The sequence below is a fragment of the Lutjanus erythropterus genome, chromosome 6, assembly GCF_056507025.1.
Source record: "Lutjanus erythropterus isolate fLutEry1 chromosome 6, fLutEry1.hap2, whole genome shotgun sequence".
In the NCBI taxonomy this organism is placed as follows: domain Eukaryota; kingdom Metazoa; phylum Chordata; class Actinopteri; order Lutjaniformes; family Lutjanidae; genus Lutjanus; species Lutjanus erythropterus.
Window position 1 is genome coordinate 43,397,614 of NC_139322.1, and position 21,367 is coordinate 43,418,980.

The 21,367-nt window shown below is 38.2% G+C and overlaps 1 protein-coding gene across 1 annotated transcript in view; it reads left to right on the forward strand.

Moving 5' to 3' along the window:
• LOC146326257 (multidrug resistance-associated protein 1-like) overlaps window positions 1-21,367 on the forward strand; it is a 144,810-nt gene that overhangs the window by 19,321 nt on the left and 104,122 nt on the right. The window contains exons 7-10 of the mRNA XM_084722018.1: window positions 10,757-10,885; window positions 11,181-11,405; window positions 13,085-13,262; window positions 13,880-14,041. Of these exons, the coding sequence (XP_084578144.1) occupies window positions 10,757-10,885; window positions 11,181-11,405; window positions 13,085-13,262; window positions 13,880-14,041 (694 nt within the window). The remainder of the gene's footprint in view (window positions 1-10,756; window positions 10,886-11,180; window positions 11,406-13,084; window positions 13,263-13,879; window positions 14,042-21,367) is intronic.

A 21,367-nucleotide genomic window follows, 5' to 3' on the forward strand; every position in this document is an offset into this window, starting at 1 on the left:
CTGATCTCCGGCCAGCTCTACAGGAGAGGGGGGGGGGGGGGGGGGGTGACTGGAGGGACATGACAGAAACAACTGCAGTCTGTTGTGTTTTCCACACACCTACGTGAAGTGGATATTAACTTCACTTACAGTACAAACACACCAACAATAGTCCATAACCATACCGAACTATGAGAAAATGTTACACCAAATGGACAAATGGAGCAGAGCAGAGCTTCCCTTCATTAGCTGCCAGTTAACTGCTAAAATTAACTCTGCTGTAAAAACTGCTGTAAAAGCTGTAAAAACACTGAAGCCCTTTCCCAAATTCAAAACTGATTTGTTGTCTAGATGGAGACTGTTCACGTGCTGGAAAGACTTATGGCTACCTAGCAATGGCTAAATGAAGTTAGAGCTAGTTGATACATTTGCTGGTCAGGTCTAAGCAACTAATGTTTGTTAAGCTAGCTAGCTAGCCTGTTAGGAGTCGGCATCTGGGCTCTTCACCTGTGCTAACATACCCAGTCAGGGCTTAACAACTTATGTTGCTAAATCCCGACTTATCGTGCTAACCCTGTATGAAATATTTATAAGACAGCTATTTTCTTTTATATATTTACGTTAAGTGAGCTTACCTGAAGACTAGTCCTGGCTGACATGAAGTAGCCTCTCCGTCTCCAAAGCCTGCTCTCAGTTCCGTTGACAGTGGCACCAATTGGATAACGTGCAATGTATCGATCCACAGCCGACCTATCACCGACTTTGATATGGCGCGCATAATCCCGCCCTCTGGCAAACCATGTCCCGCTATGGGCCGATGCTTCTCCGATGCATTTACAGATGTCAGGAGAAGAATGCCGACGCACGATCTGAGGCCGACGTCGGCGAGACGTATGCGTGCTATCTGGGTCTACTTAGTATAGCCTACTGTAAGTATCTCACACACAACCTGTCGAAGGGGAAGGGGGGCGGGGGATTCAGGCCTTCTCCCTGATCCAGCCTCGGCTGTAGGCATGCATCTAATTGTGTAACCATACCATAAGTTGGCCATATAAATCGTGTCAGTAATTGCTTCCAAATAAAGCACATTTAATTTGTAGTACTATCAATCCAAGCCAATAATGTAACAATGAATTTTTCCTGGGTTGTGCGAAATTGCAGAAAAAAACCTATACAAAATGACAATTGTTATCTACAATCATGGTTTTATGATCTATGTGGAGTAAGTTAGAAAATAAACAAATGTTTTTTTATTTTTAATCCATTAACCATTGACTAGAACAGCACTCATTGAGATTCCTTTTTAACCGGAAACGTGTATCTGTTCACAGATCTATGTGTGTATAAAAAAAATAACAACAGACTGAAAGCATGCAGTTTCCCCAGAAGGGATTAATAAAGTACAGATTTCTTTTCTTTTCTTTCTGAGCCCCATCCCTCTTAACAGTATTACTGTACCGCTTGAAAATCAAACAGTGTTGATAATGCTTCATAAATTCAGTGTCACAAAAATCAGATAACAGACACATAAAAAAGGGAAAAGAAAAGAAAAAACAATACAAATAGATACATAGATAGTAACAATTAAGTAGTAAGAAACACAGAAAATAAAACTGATATATGTTAAAAATTTCTGAGTGTTCTTCTTGTAAAATTATAGTTCTTTTTAGGGCTGCACGATATTGGAAAAAAATGACATTGTGATTTTTTTTAACCCTGCGATATATATTGCGATATGAACAAATACTGGATTTTTTTGGGGGGGGGGGTCGTATCACGGTTTTGAGTCATGGATCGGATAATTTTTTGGGTCAGAAAAAAAGAAAAAAGTGGTGGTATTAGGATTAAATTATTTTAAAAATGCACTTGTCTTGCCTGTCTGTAATTATCACCATAGTTATGTAATGTAATAATGATGATAATAGTAATGGTAATGGTAATAATATTAAAAACTTCAAACTTATACAGTGCTGTACTATGTATACACTATTTGTTTATTTGTTTGTGGATCCCCATTAGCTGACAACTGGGCGAACAGCTAGTCTTCCTGGGGTCCACCCTCACAACATAATACAAAAAGTATACAAACAAGAAATACATAATTGAAAAATAGAGTATGTTAAAACAAGAAAAGATGAAAGCAGAGAAAATAAATGACAGAGTTACAACAAATGAATTAAATCAAATTATCGTCAAGTGTGCTCTCAGTTTTCTCTTGAAATTGTCCCTGGCTTCGTGAATATATCTTGGGAGCAGATTCCATAAACTTGTGGCTCTATACAAGACTGATTTCTTCAAAAAATTGGATTTAGGACATGGCAGAATTATTTGCTCATTGCTAGCAGCTCTTGTGGAATATGAATGAATTTCATTGGTGTGAATTATATTTTGAGCAAGAAAATGTGGAGATCGTTTTTTCACAACACTATAAAAATTGACTAATAACATAGAGCCAACCCATATTGCAATGCATATGAATTGTACTTGTCCAAGGGGAACAGTTGAGAATAAGTCTGGCAGCCTTGTTTTGTGCCGCTTGTAATTTTCTTATTAACTGTTTAGACGCGGATGACCAGATAACTGAGCAATAATCCAGATGACACAAAACCAGAGAACAAACTGTTTGACAGAGCAGTGATGAAGGAATAAAAGGTGCACATTTCCTGACCATAGAAACTGCACTTCCCATCTTCAGAACAATCGTATTTATATGTTCAGACCAAGACAAAGTGTTATCAAGCCAGAGTCCCAGTAGCTTTGCTTTTCTTACATGTTGAATCAGTTGACCATCTATTTGTAAGTTCAGAATTGGATTCTTTGCCATATAATAATTAGATCCAAATATTATAGAGACCGTCTTTGATATATTTAATTTGAGTTTGTTCGTTTCTATCCAATTGAAGATGACATTAAGTTCTGATGATAGGGTATTATTCAATTTATCACAAGAAGGTGAAGCATAGTACATGGTGCAATCATCTGCATACATAGTCAAATCACACTTATTTAAAACAAATGGGAGATCATTGGTGAATATCAAGAAGAGGAGTGGACCAAGGCAACTACCTTGTGGAAGTCCACATTCAAGCTGTCTACTGTCTGAGAAAGTGCCATTAAAAATACTTTTTGTGTTCGGTTAAACAAGTAACTACTAACCCACATAAGAGTGGATGCTTTAAAACCATAGTAGTCGAGCTTCTTCATTAACAGATCATGATCCACCAGATCAAAAGCAGCACTAAAATCAATTAATACTGCGCCAACAAGCCTAGAATTATCCATGGCTGTTAGCCAATTGTCATTCATTTGTGTCAGTGCTGTGCAGGTAGAATAACCGACCCTGTATGCATGTTGGTGATTTGAAATTAAATTATTGTCAAAAAAGTAACTCTGGATCTGCTTATAAACTATCTTTTCCAACAGTTTACTTAGAACAGGCAAGATGGTAATAGGCCTACTATTGGGACCACTAAATGTACATTTAGTGTCTTTGATCAGGGGAATTATTTTGCCCATTTTCCACAATTTGGGACATGTGCCACTGATTAAGCATCTATTGAAGATATGACAAATTGCTGAAGAAATGTGCGAAGCAGAGATCTTCAGCAATTTACTATCCAAACAGTCAGTGCCGGCTGATTTATTTTCCGGTAAGGATTTTAACATTTTTTCAATAGTAACAACATCAACCTGCTGGAATTCAAAAGTGCAGTTTTTACCATTCATGATATGTTTTCTAATGAGTTCCTCAGAAACAGAGACTCCCAAAGAACCCATTTTATCTCTGATTCTAGACACCTTGTTAATGAAATAGTCATTAAAATAATTTGCAATGTGCAAAGGTTTTGTTAAATAAACACCTTCAGATTCAATAAAAGAACTAACAGACTTTTTCCTACCCATGGTTTCATTCAGAACATTCCATAATTTCTTACTATCTTGACCACTATCAGCAAGTCTCCTCTGATAATAAGCTCTTTTACTAACTCTATTTATCTTAGTGACATTATTTCTCAACTTGCAGTAGTGCCTCCAGTCATCAATTAAATCAGTTAGGATAGCAATCTTCTTAGCTTTATCTCTTTGTACAATTAATTCTTTCAATGAATTATTAATCCAAGGGGCATTAATTGTTTTTGTTGTAAATTTCACCACTGGAGCATGTTTGTTAGCAATCACCATAAAATAATTCATGAATGTATCCAGAGAAAGCTCTGCATCATCAATAGTGCATACGTCAGTCAACAATGTATTTTCAAGGTCAGCAAGAAAGGTGTTTTTATTAAAATGTTTAAAATTTCTAGTAAGAACAACTTTAGCACCTGCCTTAGGCAATTTGGTTTTCCTGGAAAATGCAACAAAGTTATGGTCGCAGAAAACTACTGGCACTGAAACAGGTCTGGAGCACAGCTCAGAGTTGTTACTGTAAATATGATCTATGCAAGTTGAGGAAGTAACACCATTTAGATTCACAGATATTCTAGTAGCTTGAGATATCAACTGTGTTAATCCACAGGTGTCAGCCATTGACCTAAGTTTACTTTTCAGGGAACAATTCTCAGAAAGCCAGTCAATGTTAAAATCTCCAAGCAAGTATATTTCTCTATTTTCTTCTGTAATATGGTCCATCATTTCACACAAAGTATTAAGGTATTCCACATTAGAGTTAGGAGCTCTATAACAACAGCCAACTAGAAGAGGTTTTAAATGTGGCAGATGAATTTGAATCCATATAGCTTCAATGTTATCCTTAATAAGATCATACCTGACTTTACAAGGAAAATGACATCGAGTGTAAATTGCTACCCCACCTCCAAATTTATTTCTATCCTTTCTGTATATGGAATAACCATTAATGATCAACTCTGACTCTTGAAAATCACTGTCTAGATGTGTTTCTGACACAGCAAGAATGTCAACTTTGTTTAGTTGCAGAAATAAAGAGAGTTCATGAATTTTATTCCTGAGACTACAAATATTAATGTGTGCAAAAATCAAACCCTTAGGTAGATTGTTAATTGACGTGTATGTGAAATAGAAAGGATGCACATTAGCAGGTATACCTATTAGATGTTCATGTTTTCAGGTGGCTTTGGGGTACTGCTGCATGGAAGAATTGTTAGTTTGTCAATAGGCAATTTCGCCTCTATCGCGTGCTTCTCTCATTTCGGGGAGCAGTTCCTTTCTTTTCAGACGGACTGCTTCAGTGAAGTCTTCATTAATGTAGATCCTAGATCCTTTCAAGTTTTTGGCTCTTCCCAAAACATCAGCTTTATCCTTATATCTCAGAAAGTTTGCCACAATGGATCTAGGTCTGTTGCTACCAGCTACTGGTTTCCCAATGCGGTGGGCTCTTTCAATTTCTATCTCCTTCTTTAGAAGAAGCTTATCCACGAGGACATTTTTAATCATTCCCTCTGTATCAACCCAGGTCTCCCCAGGCTGCTCTGGAATACTGTCAAATACCAGATTGCTCCTATGAGAGTGACCTTCTAGGTACTCCATTTTATCTGAAACAGCTAGCAGGCTGTCACAAATCTTCATAATGTCAGCTTGCATGGAGTTACAATGTTCTGTCTGCTTAATGTTATGTGTCTTGACTAATCCAGTTGATGTAGCTATTTGATTAGCCGCAAGTCAGATATGTTTTGCTTCGTTTTGTTTCAGTGCATCTTGAGCTGCTTGTTAATGAGAGCTGGCTGTGGACGCTAATTTGCTGTTTTGTTCACCAGGTACATGTAATATTTTTTATACATGTGTACATTGTCACTTTATTGTAATTCTGTTAACTCAGACAGTCTGCTGTCTCTGGACTCATGTGCATCTTGAGCTGCTTGTTAATGAGAGCTGGCTGTGGACGCTAATTTGCTGTTTTGTTCACCAGTGCCTAAATAAATGGCGGCCCAAGCCAAATAGTGACTGGGAGTGAATCATCATTAATCTACACAATGCAAGAGTGAGCAAGTTTTAAATAATATAGTGAATCTTAATTGAAGTATGTATGTATGCTACTGTACTGTTTTATATTTTTTATGTGACAGCAGATGTTAGAACTTTTTAGAGGATAGCTGTTATTAATACTTGGACCAGTATTTTATTGCCATAAAGTTGAATGTTTGAAGTTCTAGATTCAATAATAAGCACATTATTCAATCCTGACATAATCACATAACAGAAAAATATACACAATTCTCATATGTGCCAATACAGCAATAGTAACCAGGTTAACAACCCAATATCCAAACATATTAGTCAAAAAGCTGAGTTACATGGTCCAATACCATCATCTACTGGTCAAACACAGCATTTACCAAGCACTCACACAGTGCACATGCCTGCTCACCATGGAGCCATTAACACCTGATTGACTGACTATTCATACTTACCAAACAAGCAACTCAATCGTAATCATAAAACAATGCTATGATAACAAATATCTCTTATCTATCAGTGCAGAAATACTAGTATGGAATTTAATGAGATACGGCACAATACACACAATATAAGTACAACAGAAATGGTACTTACTTTTCTTGATTCACTTGACACTCGGGAGTACAATAAATGTCTTGCCTTTTGTCAGGTTGTTGAGAAGGATGACGCAGAAAGGGCTCCAGCAGTGCACAATAGCGTTTGTGTTTGTCATCAGGAAGGAAGAGGATCCATTAAAGCCACCATGTGACAGAGGCATCATTATTGAAGGTGTGGAGGTGCTTAATGAGCTGCCATTGATCGTGCATGGATGTGACCTCTTATTTGGCCTCATCTATGCTCTAAACTTGAGCTATCCAGGTGAGTTCAAACACACTTTTGATGCGCTGCAAAAAATATACATGGAGACAGAACCAAAGAGAATGACATGTAGAGTGTCAAGCTCTAAATATGGGGAAGTCAAAGAAAGACATTTGGATACAACATGTTGTTCTGTTTTATTGCTTCTATTCAAATACATTCCAGGAAAACGTAAGGGTTCATTGTTACATAAGAGAGAATTTGGTTTTAATTAAAAACATGCTTTAATTTCTGATTTTCTCTGTTAACAGAATTCTTTCTGTTGTATAAACATTGTGGCACATATCTCAACATTGAGATGTTAATAATGCTCAATTCAGTAAGCAATGTAAGAGCACTAGTGGTTATGATTTTTTCTTGAACTGATTTTATCCATAATTGCACCCACAGCAGCTGTTTTTCCTTGGTTTATTGTTTGGGGTCCCCTTCATTTGTAATGGGTCAAAATAATGATTCATACATTTTGATCATTTTGTCAAATGATAGCAAAGAGTTAACACTGTTTCTGTTTTTATACTGTTACTGTTTTATAATGCTGTTACCTTGGATTTCTCAAGTTTTAAAGAAGAGGTGAGCAAACCAGTTTTACATGTTATGATGTGTAAGATGATGTGTTCACAGTTTCATTAGATGTAAAAAAAACAAAAAAAACAAAAACATGATGAAAAGCCCACATTTAATTTAATTTATTTATTTTACATGTAAGTCTTTTTTTCCCCTAAGTGTTAATGTGTAAAACACATACTGGCTTTCTTGACTGGCAACAACACTGACATAGTCTTAACTTTTAACTTTTTGATGTTTTTTTATTATTATTATTATTTTAAAGGTGATGCCATTTTCAGAATCCTGTTAAATAAATAGTCTTTTGAAGAGAATTTTCCTGTTTTTAGTTTTATCTTCAGTGACATTGGGCGAGAGGCAGAGTTCACCCTGGACAAGTCGCCAGTTCATCGCAGGGCTGACACATAGACAGACAACCACTCACACTCACATTCACACCTACGGGCAATTTTAGAGTCATCAATTAACCTAGCAACCAACCATCATTGGACTGTGGGAGGAAGCTGGAGAACCCGGAGAGAACCCATGCAGATACGGGGAGAACATGCAAACTCCGCACAGAAAGGCCCTGCCCCAGCCAGGGAGCTGGGGGATCGAACTGAGGACCTTCTTGCTGTGAGGCGGCAGTGCTAACCACTGCACCACCGTGCCGCCCACGTGGTGAAATTTAAAAAGGCAAAAAAAAAACATATTGACTAGTGCTGCGCGGTATACATGGTATGACGGTAGAAACGATATAAATTTGGCCATGGTAGAGATTTGTGCTTTGCCGTCATACCGTTGATGACGTCATCACACCTGCCTCTGTGAAAATGGCCACAAGCACAGTATCAGCAGAGAAGGAGGGGCTGGTAAAAAAAAAAAAAACGGTGCTACATCCGTTATTTGGACATGGTTCGAGTTTAAAAAGTCGGATGTTGAGCAGAAAAATGTCATCTGCAAGATGTGTGGAGTAACTGTGACCACCAACAAGCTAACATGAGCAATTTATTTTCCCATTTGAAATCAAAACTTATGCTCGAGTACGCAGAGAGCCAGATCCTGCGCTCGGCTCAAACACCGGCTCAGTCTACAAGAGGGTGCCCTAACAGGCAGACCGCGGTCCGAGTCCGGACCCAGACGCCGTCCTATACGGACCTGGACCTATAACCAATAAATTATTAATAGATTTTATTTTTTTCTATTTTAACTGTGTTTAACTATTTGAAACTTTTCTAGTCTTTCCGGCGCTGGTTTAGCTGATCAGGAAACGTACAGACCAACTGCAGAGAAGCTGTGTGTGGAGGAGACTGTTGTTAATGACAGAGTTTATTACAACAGAAACTAACATGATGGTTAATGACATCGACACCAACCAGATGCACTTATAAAATTAAACAACTGTATAAGGAGGCCTATACGTAAAACAGGAGAGTCTGTGTTTCTCTGTGAGAAACTTTGAGATCTTCTCACAGCAGAGTGAACAGGTGAGGGAGGGGAGGACGGCAGACTGATCACTAATCAATCACTGATAATGTCGTCCTCTCGGACTGATTAAAAAGATAAAAATGCCAAAATTGGTGACAAATCAAACCTGGGTGTCCACACAAATAAAGTCTTTGTGTGAAACACTGCAGAGTGTAACATCCTGCTGTTTACAGACAGTCTGCTGTCATTAGTTTGACAGAGAGGGTCGTGTCTAGAAGGGAACCTGCAAAAGATCACGCAAGTTTGATTACTTTAGTGGAAATAACGGAAACAAATCTCGCGAGAGTTGTGCAAATAAAGAGTTACTTTCTAGACACGACCGAAAAAGGTGCGCAGCTCCAAAAATAGAAAATCATGTTGTGGTGCCAATGTTTTTAATGTGGCGGCCGCCATAAATAAAACACTATTCACTGATCCACAGAGAGTCACTGACACACTGATCACTGACCTGCTGTGATGGAAAAAATACTCACATTCTTTACTTTGTTTTTTTTTTTTTTTTTACAGATTTTTACAGGATTACAGAACCTTTTCACTGTTTTTGCCATTTGCCTTATAAAAAACCTCTCTTACTTGAAGTACTGTTTACAATATCCACTTTATTTTTGTAAGAATTTTTGTACTTCTGAGGCACTATCCTTACTTCTGTTGTTCTTCTACACAATAAATGCTCCAAAAATTACATTATATCTTTGGTTTTGTTGTTGTTGTTTTTAAAATTTGCTAAGGGACTACAAAACCCATTCAGAAACACTTCCATTATAAGTTTTACACCGCAACATTTATGCCGTGATATATACCGTTACCGTGAAGGGATTCAATTTATACCATGATATGAATTTTGGGTCATACCGCCCAGCCCTAATATTGACCTACATTAAGTGACACTTTCGCTTGGGACTAAATATAATATATTGATTAAGGTATAATTAAAATTATACTTTGTACTAAATCAGAAATTTATCTTGAGAAAGGTTTTTAAAAAAAATGCATGTAACAAAATTACAGCAATTCAATTAGTTTATTCCGAAGTAAAATCTATACTTAGATGTAATGGTAATTTTTTTTTCCAAAATGAAAAAATTAAGTTGTTACAAAGGATAAAAATTGTTTATGGCCTTTGTTATGAATTATGTTTTTACTTTGTATGAATGCATTTTTTTCTGTTTTAAGGTTAAAAATGTATTTCCATTAAATCAACATTTATGGTTTCAACCACATCATAAATTTAATTTGAGAAAACTAATAAATTTTGGTGTAACAAATTACAGTAATTTACAAGTAAGTTGATCCAAAGTATCATTTTTTTCAGTGTATATGTAAATAACACAACAGACACACTAATGCTTTCTGTCAGATCGAGTCTCTGAGTTCACTATGCTTCATTGTGCACTTGTCTGTAAATAATAACTACTGTTGCTACTATGTGATAGCATAGTAGCTGTGTAATATTGTGTTACTCCTGATGTACCTTCAGTCATTATGCTATTTTGAACAGAGTCCTGTGCAGATGGAGCTATGGTAGGATAAAAGAGCACCAACAGACCAGGGACCAACTAACCTGCATTAATCTGGATTATCAATTCATAGAACAGTTGATAAATAAAAGTGATGTGATGAATGTATCCAAATGTACCAGAGTAAAAGTAATTATTTGTCTCTAAAAATCTGCTCAAGTAAGAATAAAAAGAAGTAAAGTAGTAACAAATACAGTTTCTCAAAAAAGTTACAACTTGCATCTGCTGCACACTCATAAAAACAATTATTGAACATCAAGGCAACACAAATCACAACGGGGCACAATTACAAGAGGTCATTCGTGTTATTGCTGCAGTTTGCTGAGGGCTAAAAACTTTTTTTCCAGACGAGATCAGTTTAGCAGGTAACCCACAGATATTATTATTAATAAAATGTAATGTATAAAATGTAATTTTATGTTTTGTCCTACTCTTAGTTTGGTTTTTCGGGGTTACCGGTGCCCCCTGCAGCCTGCAGATCTTTGGCCTCTGCGGGATCAAGACTCATCAATCCGGATCATGACAGACTTGGAGAAGTTCTGGATTCAGAACTGCAAACAGCTGTGGTACAAAACTTCACATTTAATCTGAATACTAACAGATGAAAAACAGAGCAGTAAATTCAGTTAATAAAGAAATATATGTGGTGAAAGTGATGTCACAATAATGTCACACTGCTGAGCCTGATTATCTCATAAAACAATGTGCAGGAGTGATTGGCAGTCTCTGTGTGTCATCCCTGTGGTGGAGTGGCAACCTGTCCAGGTGTGTTCTGTGTCTTGCCCCGTCCCAATCCTTGGGGGAAGTGGGTATAGCCACCAAAACTCACCATACCTATTTGGATGATTTGATGTTCTGCAGGGAGGAGCCTGCTGCTTCTGGACTGTCATGGTCCAGGTCCTGGTCCGGTGGTTCTGCTGTGCTGACAGAAAAAACACAGCTGCTGCAGAAGAATAGGAAGAGGTGGGGCTACAGCCTCTTTCTACTGCATGCTCTGGGGCAGAGCTTTGGAATGTATTTCCTGCGTGGGACGCTGTGTCTCCTCTTGCATGATGCCTTCATGTTTGCCGTGCCACAGGTGCTCAGGTGAGTGGCAGAGTTCAGGTGAATGTCAGAGGTTAGGTGAGTGTCATAGTGGTCAGGTGAGTGTCAAAAGGGTAAGGTTAGTGACAGATAGGTAAGGTGAGTGTCATAGGGGTCAAGTTAGTGTCAGGTGAGTGTCAGAGAGGTCAGGTGAGTGCAAGGAGAATGTCAAAAAGGTCAGGTGAGTGTCAAATAGGTTAGGTGAATTTTGTATCAGGTGTCAGAGAGGTCAGTTGACTGTCAGGTGAGTGTCAGGTGGGTGCTGTAGAGGTCAGCTGAGTGCCAGAAAGTCCAGTCACCCTTGAACATATGGTACAGAACAAAAGCATGAAAAAGGTGGAGTGGAAACGACTAAAAATATGAAAAAGAGTGTAGTTTTTATTACCTGGAGGCTCTTCTAGAATTTTACATGCAAAATATTTGTCTCTTACCATGACCTTTTAAAGTAAACAAAGCTACATAAAAGCAAAGGAAAAAACAGTGGTGGAAAAAATACTGAATATCTGTACCCAAGTACAGGTACTGTTGTGTTACTAAAATATTACTCAATTACAAAGAAAAAGTAGTAGAAAACTACTGAAGTAAAAAGTAGTCTTGTCAAAAACTACTCACAGTTACTTTTTCATTGTTGACATTTAATGAATAATCAACAGTAGCTTTCAGTCAGATCTTCAGTCAGAATTAGTCCAAACTCTTAAACTGTTCACGCTCACTACTCCAAACCAGGGCTGCAAATTTTGTGATTTTTCCTTAACAGATAATTGAAAAGATTAATAATCGATTAATGCAAATGTACTGAGTAGTCATTTAAAATCTTAAAAGTAAATAAGTAGATTACATTGTGTAATAAATACTTAAGCACAAGTAAAAGTTCAGATTTGAAAAACTATACATAAAAGTACCCAAAAGTACCCCCAAAAAACTACTTTTAATTACAGTAGTTTGGGTATTAGTAATAAGTTGCACCCCTGAGAACAACAAATATGGTTTTCACAGCAATGCATTATTTGATTAAGTGGATAAAATGATATTTAACATTATACTAAATCAATTCAGATCACAGAATAATATTTAGAAACAAGGTAAAAAAAAAAAGTAATACTTTATGCTTGTTTTAATAATAAAGAATACTGATTAAAAAAGGATCACTGGAAGATGCACATGATAAAAAAGAAATTTTAGTCTTTTTAATATCTCAGGTTTCATAAATTCTAGGAACATGTGAATTGTTGTATAATGTAAATTTTAGCTGGGTATTACTTAATTGGTTGTAGAAGAATGTACTGTTTAATTAGCTCAATAGTAAAAACACACTTCTACTTAAAGAGAAGTCAGGTAAGTGCCAAATACAGGTCGATGAGAGATCAGTTGATCGAGTGGTCAAAGAGATCACAAGTATATTTAGTGTAATCTCTTATTTGACATGATGTTTTTGGCTCCAGTTTTTCAGATGTAAAGATTCAGATTGACAGGTTTTTGTTTTTTTTAACTGGTCTGGAGGTCAGTGATTCCAGTCACAGAATTTCATATCTCGTTCAGTGATGTAATGTTTTGGATTATCTTAAAATTAAAATGTAAAACCCTCCAGTTTGATAAACTATGATCTGCTTATTGTTTCTGTTGTTATTATTTACTGTTTTGTTGTTTATATTTTAGTGTTTGTTGATTTACCTTGTTGTCAGCTTGCTGCTGGGCTTCATGCAGGACAAAAGCGCTGAGTTGTGGAAAGGCTTCTTGTTTGCCTCGCTGCTCTTCCTGCTATCCTGTCTTCAGTCGCTCCTCCATCATCACTACATGTTTCACTGTTTCACAGTCGGAATGAGACTAAAGACCGCCATCATGGGCCTCATCTACAGGAAGGTAACAGACAGACACACTGGCAGATCAAGAAGAGAGAGAGAGAGAGAGAGAGAGAGAGAGAGAAACGGGTAACACAGACTGAAGGAAGTTTTTAATTTTAGATTGATCTCAGATCTATGTTAGTGTTTATTTGTAGATTAAAGGAGGATAGAGATATCTGCTTAGCTCATTTCTTTTTCCACACCAACAGACTTCTTTCAGTTTCTAACTTGCAGCCTTCAACCAACAATGAGTCAAGTGACCACTTGAGGACTTTTATCAGACTTTACACGACACAACAGGCTTTATACTACTTTGCGATTTGCAATAATACTCCTTGGTCCCTGGAAACAGTGATGTAACTGGGGTTCACTTTCTAACATTTCATGCTCATTCATTGTCTGCTTATTTGCAGTCATGTATTTGAATCCTCAGAATCAAGAGTCAGCCAGAGATGTATTATTATGAACTGGATACAGCATACAAAGACCCCCTTTTAGTCCAGTGACAATGCTTGCCTAGCACATATATCAGGTTTACTTCCTGGATATGTGGCCCACTGAATATGTGCAGTAGTGTTTTCCACCTTGCCAGTGCCCACAGGTTCCCAATAAAGTTTTCTGTGTTTGAATCCTCAGTGTTTGCTGATCAGCAGTGCAGCTCGGCAGCAGTGTACTGTGGGAGAAATCATTAATCTGGTTTCAGCCGACACTCAGAAGCTAATGGACTTTGTAGTTTATTTCAACAGTATTTGGGCCACTCCCATACAGATCACACTGTGCTTCTATTTCCTGTGGCAGGTAAAACACAACATTAACACAACATACACAAAGCATTAATACAGCCGCTGCCCCTTTAAAAGAAACAAAATATTTTATTTATTTTGTGTTGTGAATTGTTCATGTTCGGATTAGGGCTGTATCTATTTTTTCATACTTAAATACCTTCCTGACATTTTAGCAGGGTATACAGTATTATTATGTATTTTGTATGTATATTATTATTCTGAATTTGGTATATTTGTCTAAAACTTGAATAAAACAGCTGAACTTGACTGTACTCCACTGCACACTGTACTCCCTCAATGTAGGCAGAGCTGACTGTCATAGCAACACTATTCCTGCAGTTACAAAACAACACACACTCAGGAGCTCTGCTTGAGGTTTGAGAAGGATGCTTACATTTAGGCATATTAAGCCTATTAATGCATTCACCTCATAAATAATGGTACATTGCTCTCCCCTACATGAAATATATAAGCTGCTTTTAATATTAAAAAGTATCAGTATCGATATTGGTGATTCTGGCTGTAAATTACTTTGTGTCATATTGAAAGCAAATTTTGTGGTATCACCACCTCTACCACTCACACATTCACCATCACTTTCAGCCAGCATTTAATTTGCCACTTAATGCTTGCTAGAGTTAAACATTGCTACAATATGCTACTCTGACCAGTCAGCTGTCTGTAGCGTTTGCTGGCTCACCTTAATCAACGGGAGTAAATCCAAAATAGGGGTATTCATCTTTCTTCCTGGTTAGTAACTTTATCTTCCAGACAGTATGTTTCTCAGCTCAGCTTATCCACCAGTAGACCAGACTGATGGCTGGTGGTGCACACTGTGCACTACAATACAGCATCTCCCTATCAATTAAATAGAGTGTCCTTATTTATGACGGCACTGAAAGTCGTATCATTGGAATTTCATAATACTCTGGTATACTGTTATATGTTTATACCACCCAAGCCAATATTCAGAAGTTTTTGTTCAAAGACTTGTATCTTGATTTTTTTTTTGACAATATGTGTTAGCTTAAAATTTCCTTGTTTTTCCACCAATTTTCTGCTATATTTCTGCCATTGTTACAGTGCAGACGTTACTGATGATATGCCATTCACGTAAAACAATTACTCAATTCCTTCTCTGTATTTCATGATGTTGCACTGTCTTGTCAACACAAAGTGTATTTGTTGTACCTCTGAAATGTCGTTAAATACTCGTTGCAGTAATCAGACAGCTTTGCAGTTAGCCTGGCCACATGCTAACTGGCTAGCCTAGTTAGCTTGCCATGTATTAACTGTGAGCATGCAGTTAACGTGGTTACTGCAACAGTTGTTTAATCTTCACACAATCTTCACAGCCACACAGAGAAAATGATGATCACATTTTAAGAGCCCTTAAATGCTTGTAGTTAATGTTGGTGATAGGTTTCTGCAGTATAAAGGTATTACGGCATACCAGGACATTAAGAAATCCTGACTGTGTGATTTTCAGTACTGTCATAAATACATATGCTCCTATTTTCATTAAACAGATACTGATATGCTGTATTGTGGTGTGCAGCTTATGCCACCAGGGGTCAATCTCTGTGCCTTGGCAGAGGTGAACAGACAAACATAGCTTTCATGTGAAGAGGAAACATGTCATCTTGGTCATAAAATGACAGGCCTAACTAATTAAAATGAAGAAAAATACATCTGCCCCTGTTTGGGATTATGTTGGATTGAGTCAGTAATAAAGGTAAGCTAACAGACATGCAGACTGCTGACTGGCCAGCGTTTCATCATGAGTGTGTAAGTTTAGCAAGCATCAAAGATCAATTACTGGTGAGTTATGGTGAATGTGTGCTCAGTAGAGGGAGCAGTGAAGTGGAAAATGTCCACACAGTAAATTTACAGTTTAGGTTTGAGTTTGTCAGTGAATAAAGACTGCAGTTTCTCAAGACTGAAGTGGAGCTCCTGCAAGTGTTGTTTTTCAGCTGCAGGAATAGTGCCACTATGATGATCAGCTCTTGCCAATGTTATGGAAGTATTAAGTACAGTGGAGTACAGTGTAGTTGAGCCGTTTTACACCAATACAGCCCTGTACGCCAGTAATATTTCAGAAGGGTATCAAGGTATAAAAAATTAATACTGCTCATACCTAGTTGGTAACAGTAACAAGTCACAGAGCTGAAATGAAAACAACATATACAAACACAAAATAGGTTGGTTGTAGGGCCGCACGATATTGGAAAAAACTGACATTGCGATTTTTTTTTAACCCTGCGATATATATTGTGATATGAAAAAATACAGGATATTTTTTTTTAGGATCATATCACAGTTTTGAGTCACAGATTGGATCATTTTTCGGATCAGCAAAAAAAAAAAAAAGTGGTGACATTAGGGTTTAATTATTTTAAAAATGCATTTGTCTTTGATCTTTGTCTGTCTGTAATTATCACCACAGTTATGTAATGTAATAGTATAATAGAAAGATAATAGTAATGATATTGGTAATAATATTAAAAAACTTGCTGTACTATGTATATACTATACATATATTAGATCATTATACACTGTACAGTATAATACACAACTACGCTCTGTAGTCTGGCTCAATGTCCCGCCTACAGCACAGCACATCTGATTGGTTAGAAGTCATGATCAATCAATCAGCAGACACACTGTGTCACAGATGGGGTGAGACAGAGCTGCACCGGTGAGCAGAGAGGAGCTGTGTAGAAATTAAGACAGCTGATATCACCAAAGTTTCAATGAACATCACAGTTTTATGATCTGTTTCTTTGGTGATAGCATAGTTACATCAGTGAAAAAAGTTATGGTCTGGATTTCACTCAAGGCGATGTGACAGCTTTTAAATCAGTCGCTCTTCACAGAGATGAGCTACACACAGCAACATCTGTCCTGTCTGTTCACTGCAACTCTACATTGAGATTTCAGGTATTATAACTTATACAAAAGTAACAGTGACACTTCCAGTGGCGCGGCAACTAATATAGCAGCATCGACCGACATAAAAGCCCGCAATTCAAGTTCCTAACTCGAGGAAAAGTGACTCATATTAAAAATAACAATGAGTGGGAATAAAGGTAGCAAAGGGAGAGTCATTACACGAAGTAACAAGGAGCTAGAAACACGAAAAGACGGTGACACGAGCAGGGCCTCTACAGACGAAAATGGCGACAGGGCGGAGGACTCCCCAGCCACACTTAACTCCCTTCGACAAGTGGTGAGCGAGGTGGTAGCTGAAGGTCTGCGGGACCTTACATCTGAGATGAAAAAAGAGCTGTCACAAATCCGACTCAGTTTTTGAGAGGATATGAAAAAACAACTGGACGAGCTAACGGCTGAAATCAACCAGCAAGTTAAAGCCGCCTCAGGTCAGATTGAGGAGGTCGCCAAACGATTGGGAGAAATGGAGGAAAATATGGTAGCGACCGAGTCCTGGGACATTGGAGTTAAAGACATGCTTATCCAGCTGCCTAACAATCAAAAGTAACTTCAAGCTAAGGTCGTTGACTTGGAAGGACGCTTTCGACGTAATAATATTCGGATCTATGGTATCCCAGAAAACGCAGAGGGCTCCTCCATGATACGATTCATGGAAAACATGATCAAGTCGGAGCTGGGGGACATTACTGGCCTGCGCCAGGAGCAAAGTTTGGGAATTGAAAGAGCACACCGAGCGCTAGCTTCACAGCCGCCCGCCGGAGCACCGCCACACTCTACGGTGGTGTGATTCCTACAGTTCACTGTCAAGGAGAAAGTCCTCCAGGCCGCATGGAAGAAAAACATTTGTGTTCAAGAGAGATGAGTATTTTTCGACCATGACTACGCTGAGCCTGTACAACAGAGAAGGAAGGAATACACGCCGATTAAACGAGCACTCAAGGAAAACGGGATCCGTTTCCAAACTCCACTTACACAGATGCGGGTGCACTTTGACTCAGGCACGGTCACATACAACAGCGCTGAGGCTTGAGAAAACGGGGTCTCTCAGTGGGACCTATATCGGCGAACAGACTCAAGGCCATCACCGTGGAAACCATCAACAAGCTCCTGCCGTGGAGCACGGCGGGGCCGCGAGGTGTCAACACGCAGAGCTACCAGGAGAGCATTCGCAAGAAGCTCAAAGGATTTCAGAGGCAGGATCGAGAGGACGCCGCAACGGATGAGTAGTGCTTTGTGAATCTTACACTGTTACATTTGAGAAGCAGTAACACACATTTCTTTCCTTTTAAGTTTAGACTGAGTATAACGGCTCCTCATTAAACAGAACTTATATTTTTCATATAAGTTTTTTATATAACTTTATATATTTTTTTACCATGGCCTATTGGCATGATGAGTCTAGGGAAGACTAACGTTACTTTCTAGGACCTCCCATACAACTTGGATTATTACAACGAGCCGATGCAAGTAACCAGCCACCAAACCCCACCCCCCCTTTTTTTTTATTTCTTCTTTTACTGTCAAGAGGGGCCACTTAGTGGCTTTTCCCCCCCTCCACACAGAGAGGTAATTAGGAACCTCTAAACTGGAAGCCCTGGTTTGTTTTATTGTTATGTTCAATATAAGTTCTACAGATGTTCTAATGTTGTTTGTTTATTTGAGGTCTGGGACTTGGTTACCACAGGTACAGGAATTCATGTTTAGAATGGCTAGTGAACATGCAATATTATAATATACAGTCTTTGAATGTCAACGGTGTAAACAATCCCATAAAAAGGGGAAAATTAATTGCTAAGTTAAAACGGGAGAAAATCAATATTGCTTTCTGGCAAGAAACACACTTGTCTAATGTGGAACACGATAAATTGAAGAAAATGGGCTTCAGAAATTCATTTTTCTCCTCATATAGTGCGGGAAAAAGAGAGGGGTTGCAATATTAATTTCAAATTCGGTTTGTTTTGAACTTGTCTCAGAACATATAGATAAAGAGGGCAGATTCGTCTTAGTAAAGGGAAAACTGGAACATAAAGAAGTAACTCTTTGCAACATATATGCTCCCCCAGGCAGCGATATCACTTTCTTCAGGAAAATATTAAATTTGATCGCCACAGAAACATATGGTACCCTCATATGTGCAGGAGATTTTAATATACTTCTGAACACAAAATTAGACACAACTAACAAAATGAGAAGAAAGAATCCTTTAGAAAAAGAAATAAACAAGATATTGCAGGAATTAGGACTGATCGATATATGGCGGTATTTACATCGATTTGATAGTGAATTCACCTTTTACTCTGCAAGACATAATATTTATTCAAGAATTGACTATTTTTTCATGTTTAATAAAGACTGCCATAAAGTGAAAGAATGCCAAATAGGACCAAGGGATATTTCTGATCATTCTAGCCTGCACCTGAAATTACAATTAGAGAGAGGGCCAAAGACTACACTATGGAGACTGAATACGAGCCTATTGAACAGGAATACTTTTAAAACGGAGATGACCGAAGAATTAAAAGCATACTTAGAACTTAATGACAATGGGGAGGTCAATCCAGTCATCCTATGGGATGCAGCTAAAGCCTTCCTTAGGGGGAACATTATAGCTTTGTCAGCAAAGTTAAAAAAGATTAAAACCAAGAGGCTGTCAGACCTGCAAGATCTACTAAAGAACCTGGGGCAAGCCCATAGTAGCAACAAGGACCCTTCTATATTGGCACAAATGAGGCCAATTAAGCAGGAGATTGACAAAATCCTTAGTGAGGAAATTGAAAAAAAGCTTAAATATTTAAAACAAAGGTACTATGAAGCAGGATCTAAAGCATCTAAACTACTCGCATGGCGAATCAGAAAACAGCAAGCAGAAACTACAATTCATAAAATCAGGGACCCCCAAACAAATAAAATAACTACAAAACTGGAAAGAATCCAAAAAGCCTTTGAGACATATTACAAATCATTATACACACAACCAGATAAGGCCGACAGGCTAAAATACAAACATTTCTGGACTCATTAGACCTCCCTTCCATAGGTGAAAGTCAAAACAAAGAACTCATATCTGAAATTTCTATAGAGGAAATAAACTGTATAATTTCAGGTCTCAGTGTTAATAAATCAGCAGGTTGTGACGGATTCCCTTCAGAATGGTATAAGAGTATGAGAGAGCCATTGCTCCCTCTATTACAAGCCTCTTTCAATTTCACTCTAAAGGAGGGTTTCCTCCCACCGTCATGGAACGAGGCTTTCACATCAGTAATACCAAAGGAGGGAAAGGATAAAATGCACTGTAAAAACTATAGACCAATTAGTGTTTTAAACACAGATTATAAAATTTACGCTGCCATATTTACCAAGAGATTGCAAACAGTAATGCCTTTCCTGGTAGAAGAGGATCAGACAGGCTTCATAAGGAACAGGCAAACACATGACAACATAAGGAGAGCCCTTCATATAATTGATCACATTTCCAAAGAAAAATGGAGTGCTGTCCTTCTCAGCCTAGATGCTGAGAAGGCATTTGACTCAGTTGGTTGGGACTTCTTATTTCAAATTATGAGCAGACTTGGATTTTGTGAATTATTTATACAATGTATCAGAACCCTCTATTCCTCCCCAACAGCAAGAATAAAGATTAATGGAAGTCTCTCAAACTCGATAAGGCTACAACGGGGTTGTAGACAGGGGTGCCCCCTTAGCCCCTCACTTTTCAATTTGTTTATTGAACCACTGGCCCAAGCCATCAGAGAGGAGACGGCATTGGAGGGTGTACGTATAGGGGGTGTCGAAAACAAAATTTGTCTTTACACGGACGACGTGTTAGTAACACTCAAAAACCCTGAATCTGGCGTACCACTGCTAATGAATATCCTGGGAACGTATGGGGAATACTCCGGTTATGTGCTTAATGTTCAAAAAACCCAAGCTCTAACCTTGAATTATACTCCATCACAAGAACTGTTAGAAAAGCATAAATTTAATTGGTTTCAGCCACATATTAAGTATCTAGGTGTTTTTTTGACAAAGAATTTGGCACAACTGTATGATGTTAATTACAAGCAGCTTAACAGGAAGGTGTATGATGAACTGTACAGGTGGGCCGTGCTTCCCCTCGACCTCGGCAGCAGAATAAGGATTATTAAAATGAACATCCTCCCAAGATTGTTATACCTGTTCACAGCATTGCCAGTGGAGGTGCCTTTTAAACAGTTTAGGGAATGGGACAGGCACTTGTCTAGGTTTATTTGGAATAATACAAGACCCAGAGTTAGATATTCAACGTTACAGCTGCCCGGGGGGGTGGGGGGCATGGCCCTACCTTGTCTTAAAGACTACTACTTATCAGCACAGCTGAGACCCCTTCGGTGTTGGTGTAACCCAATAT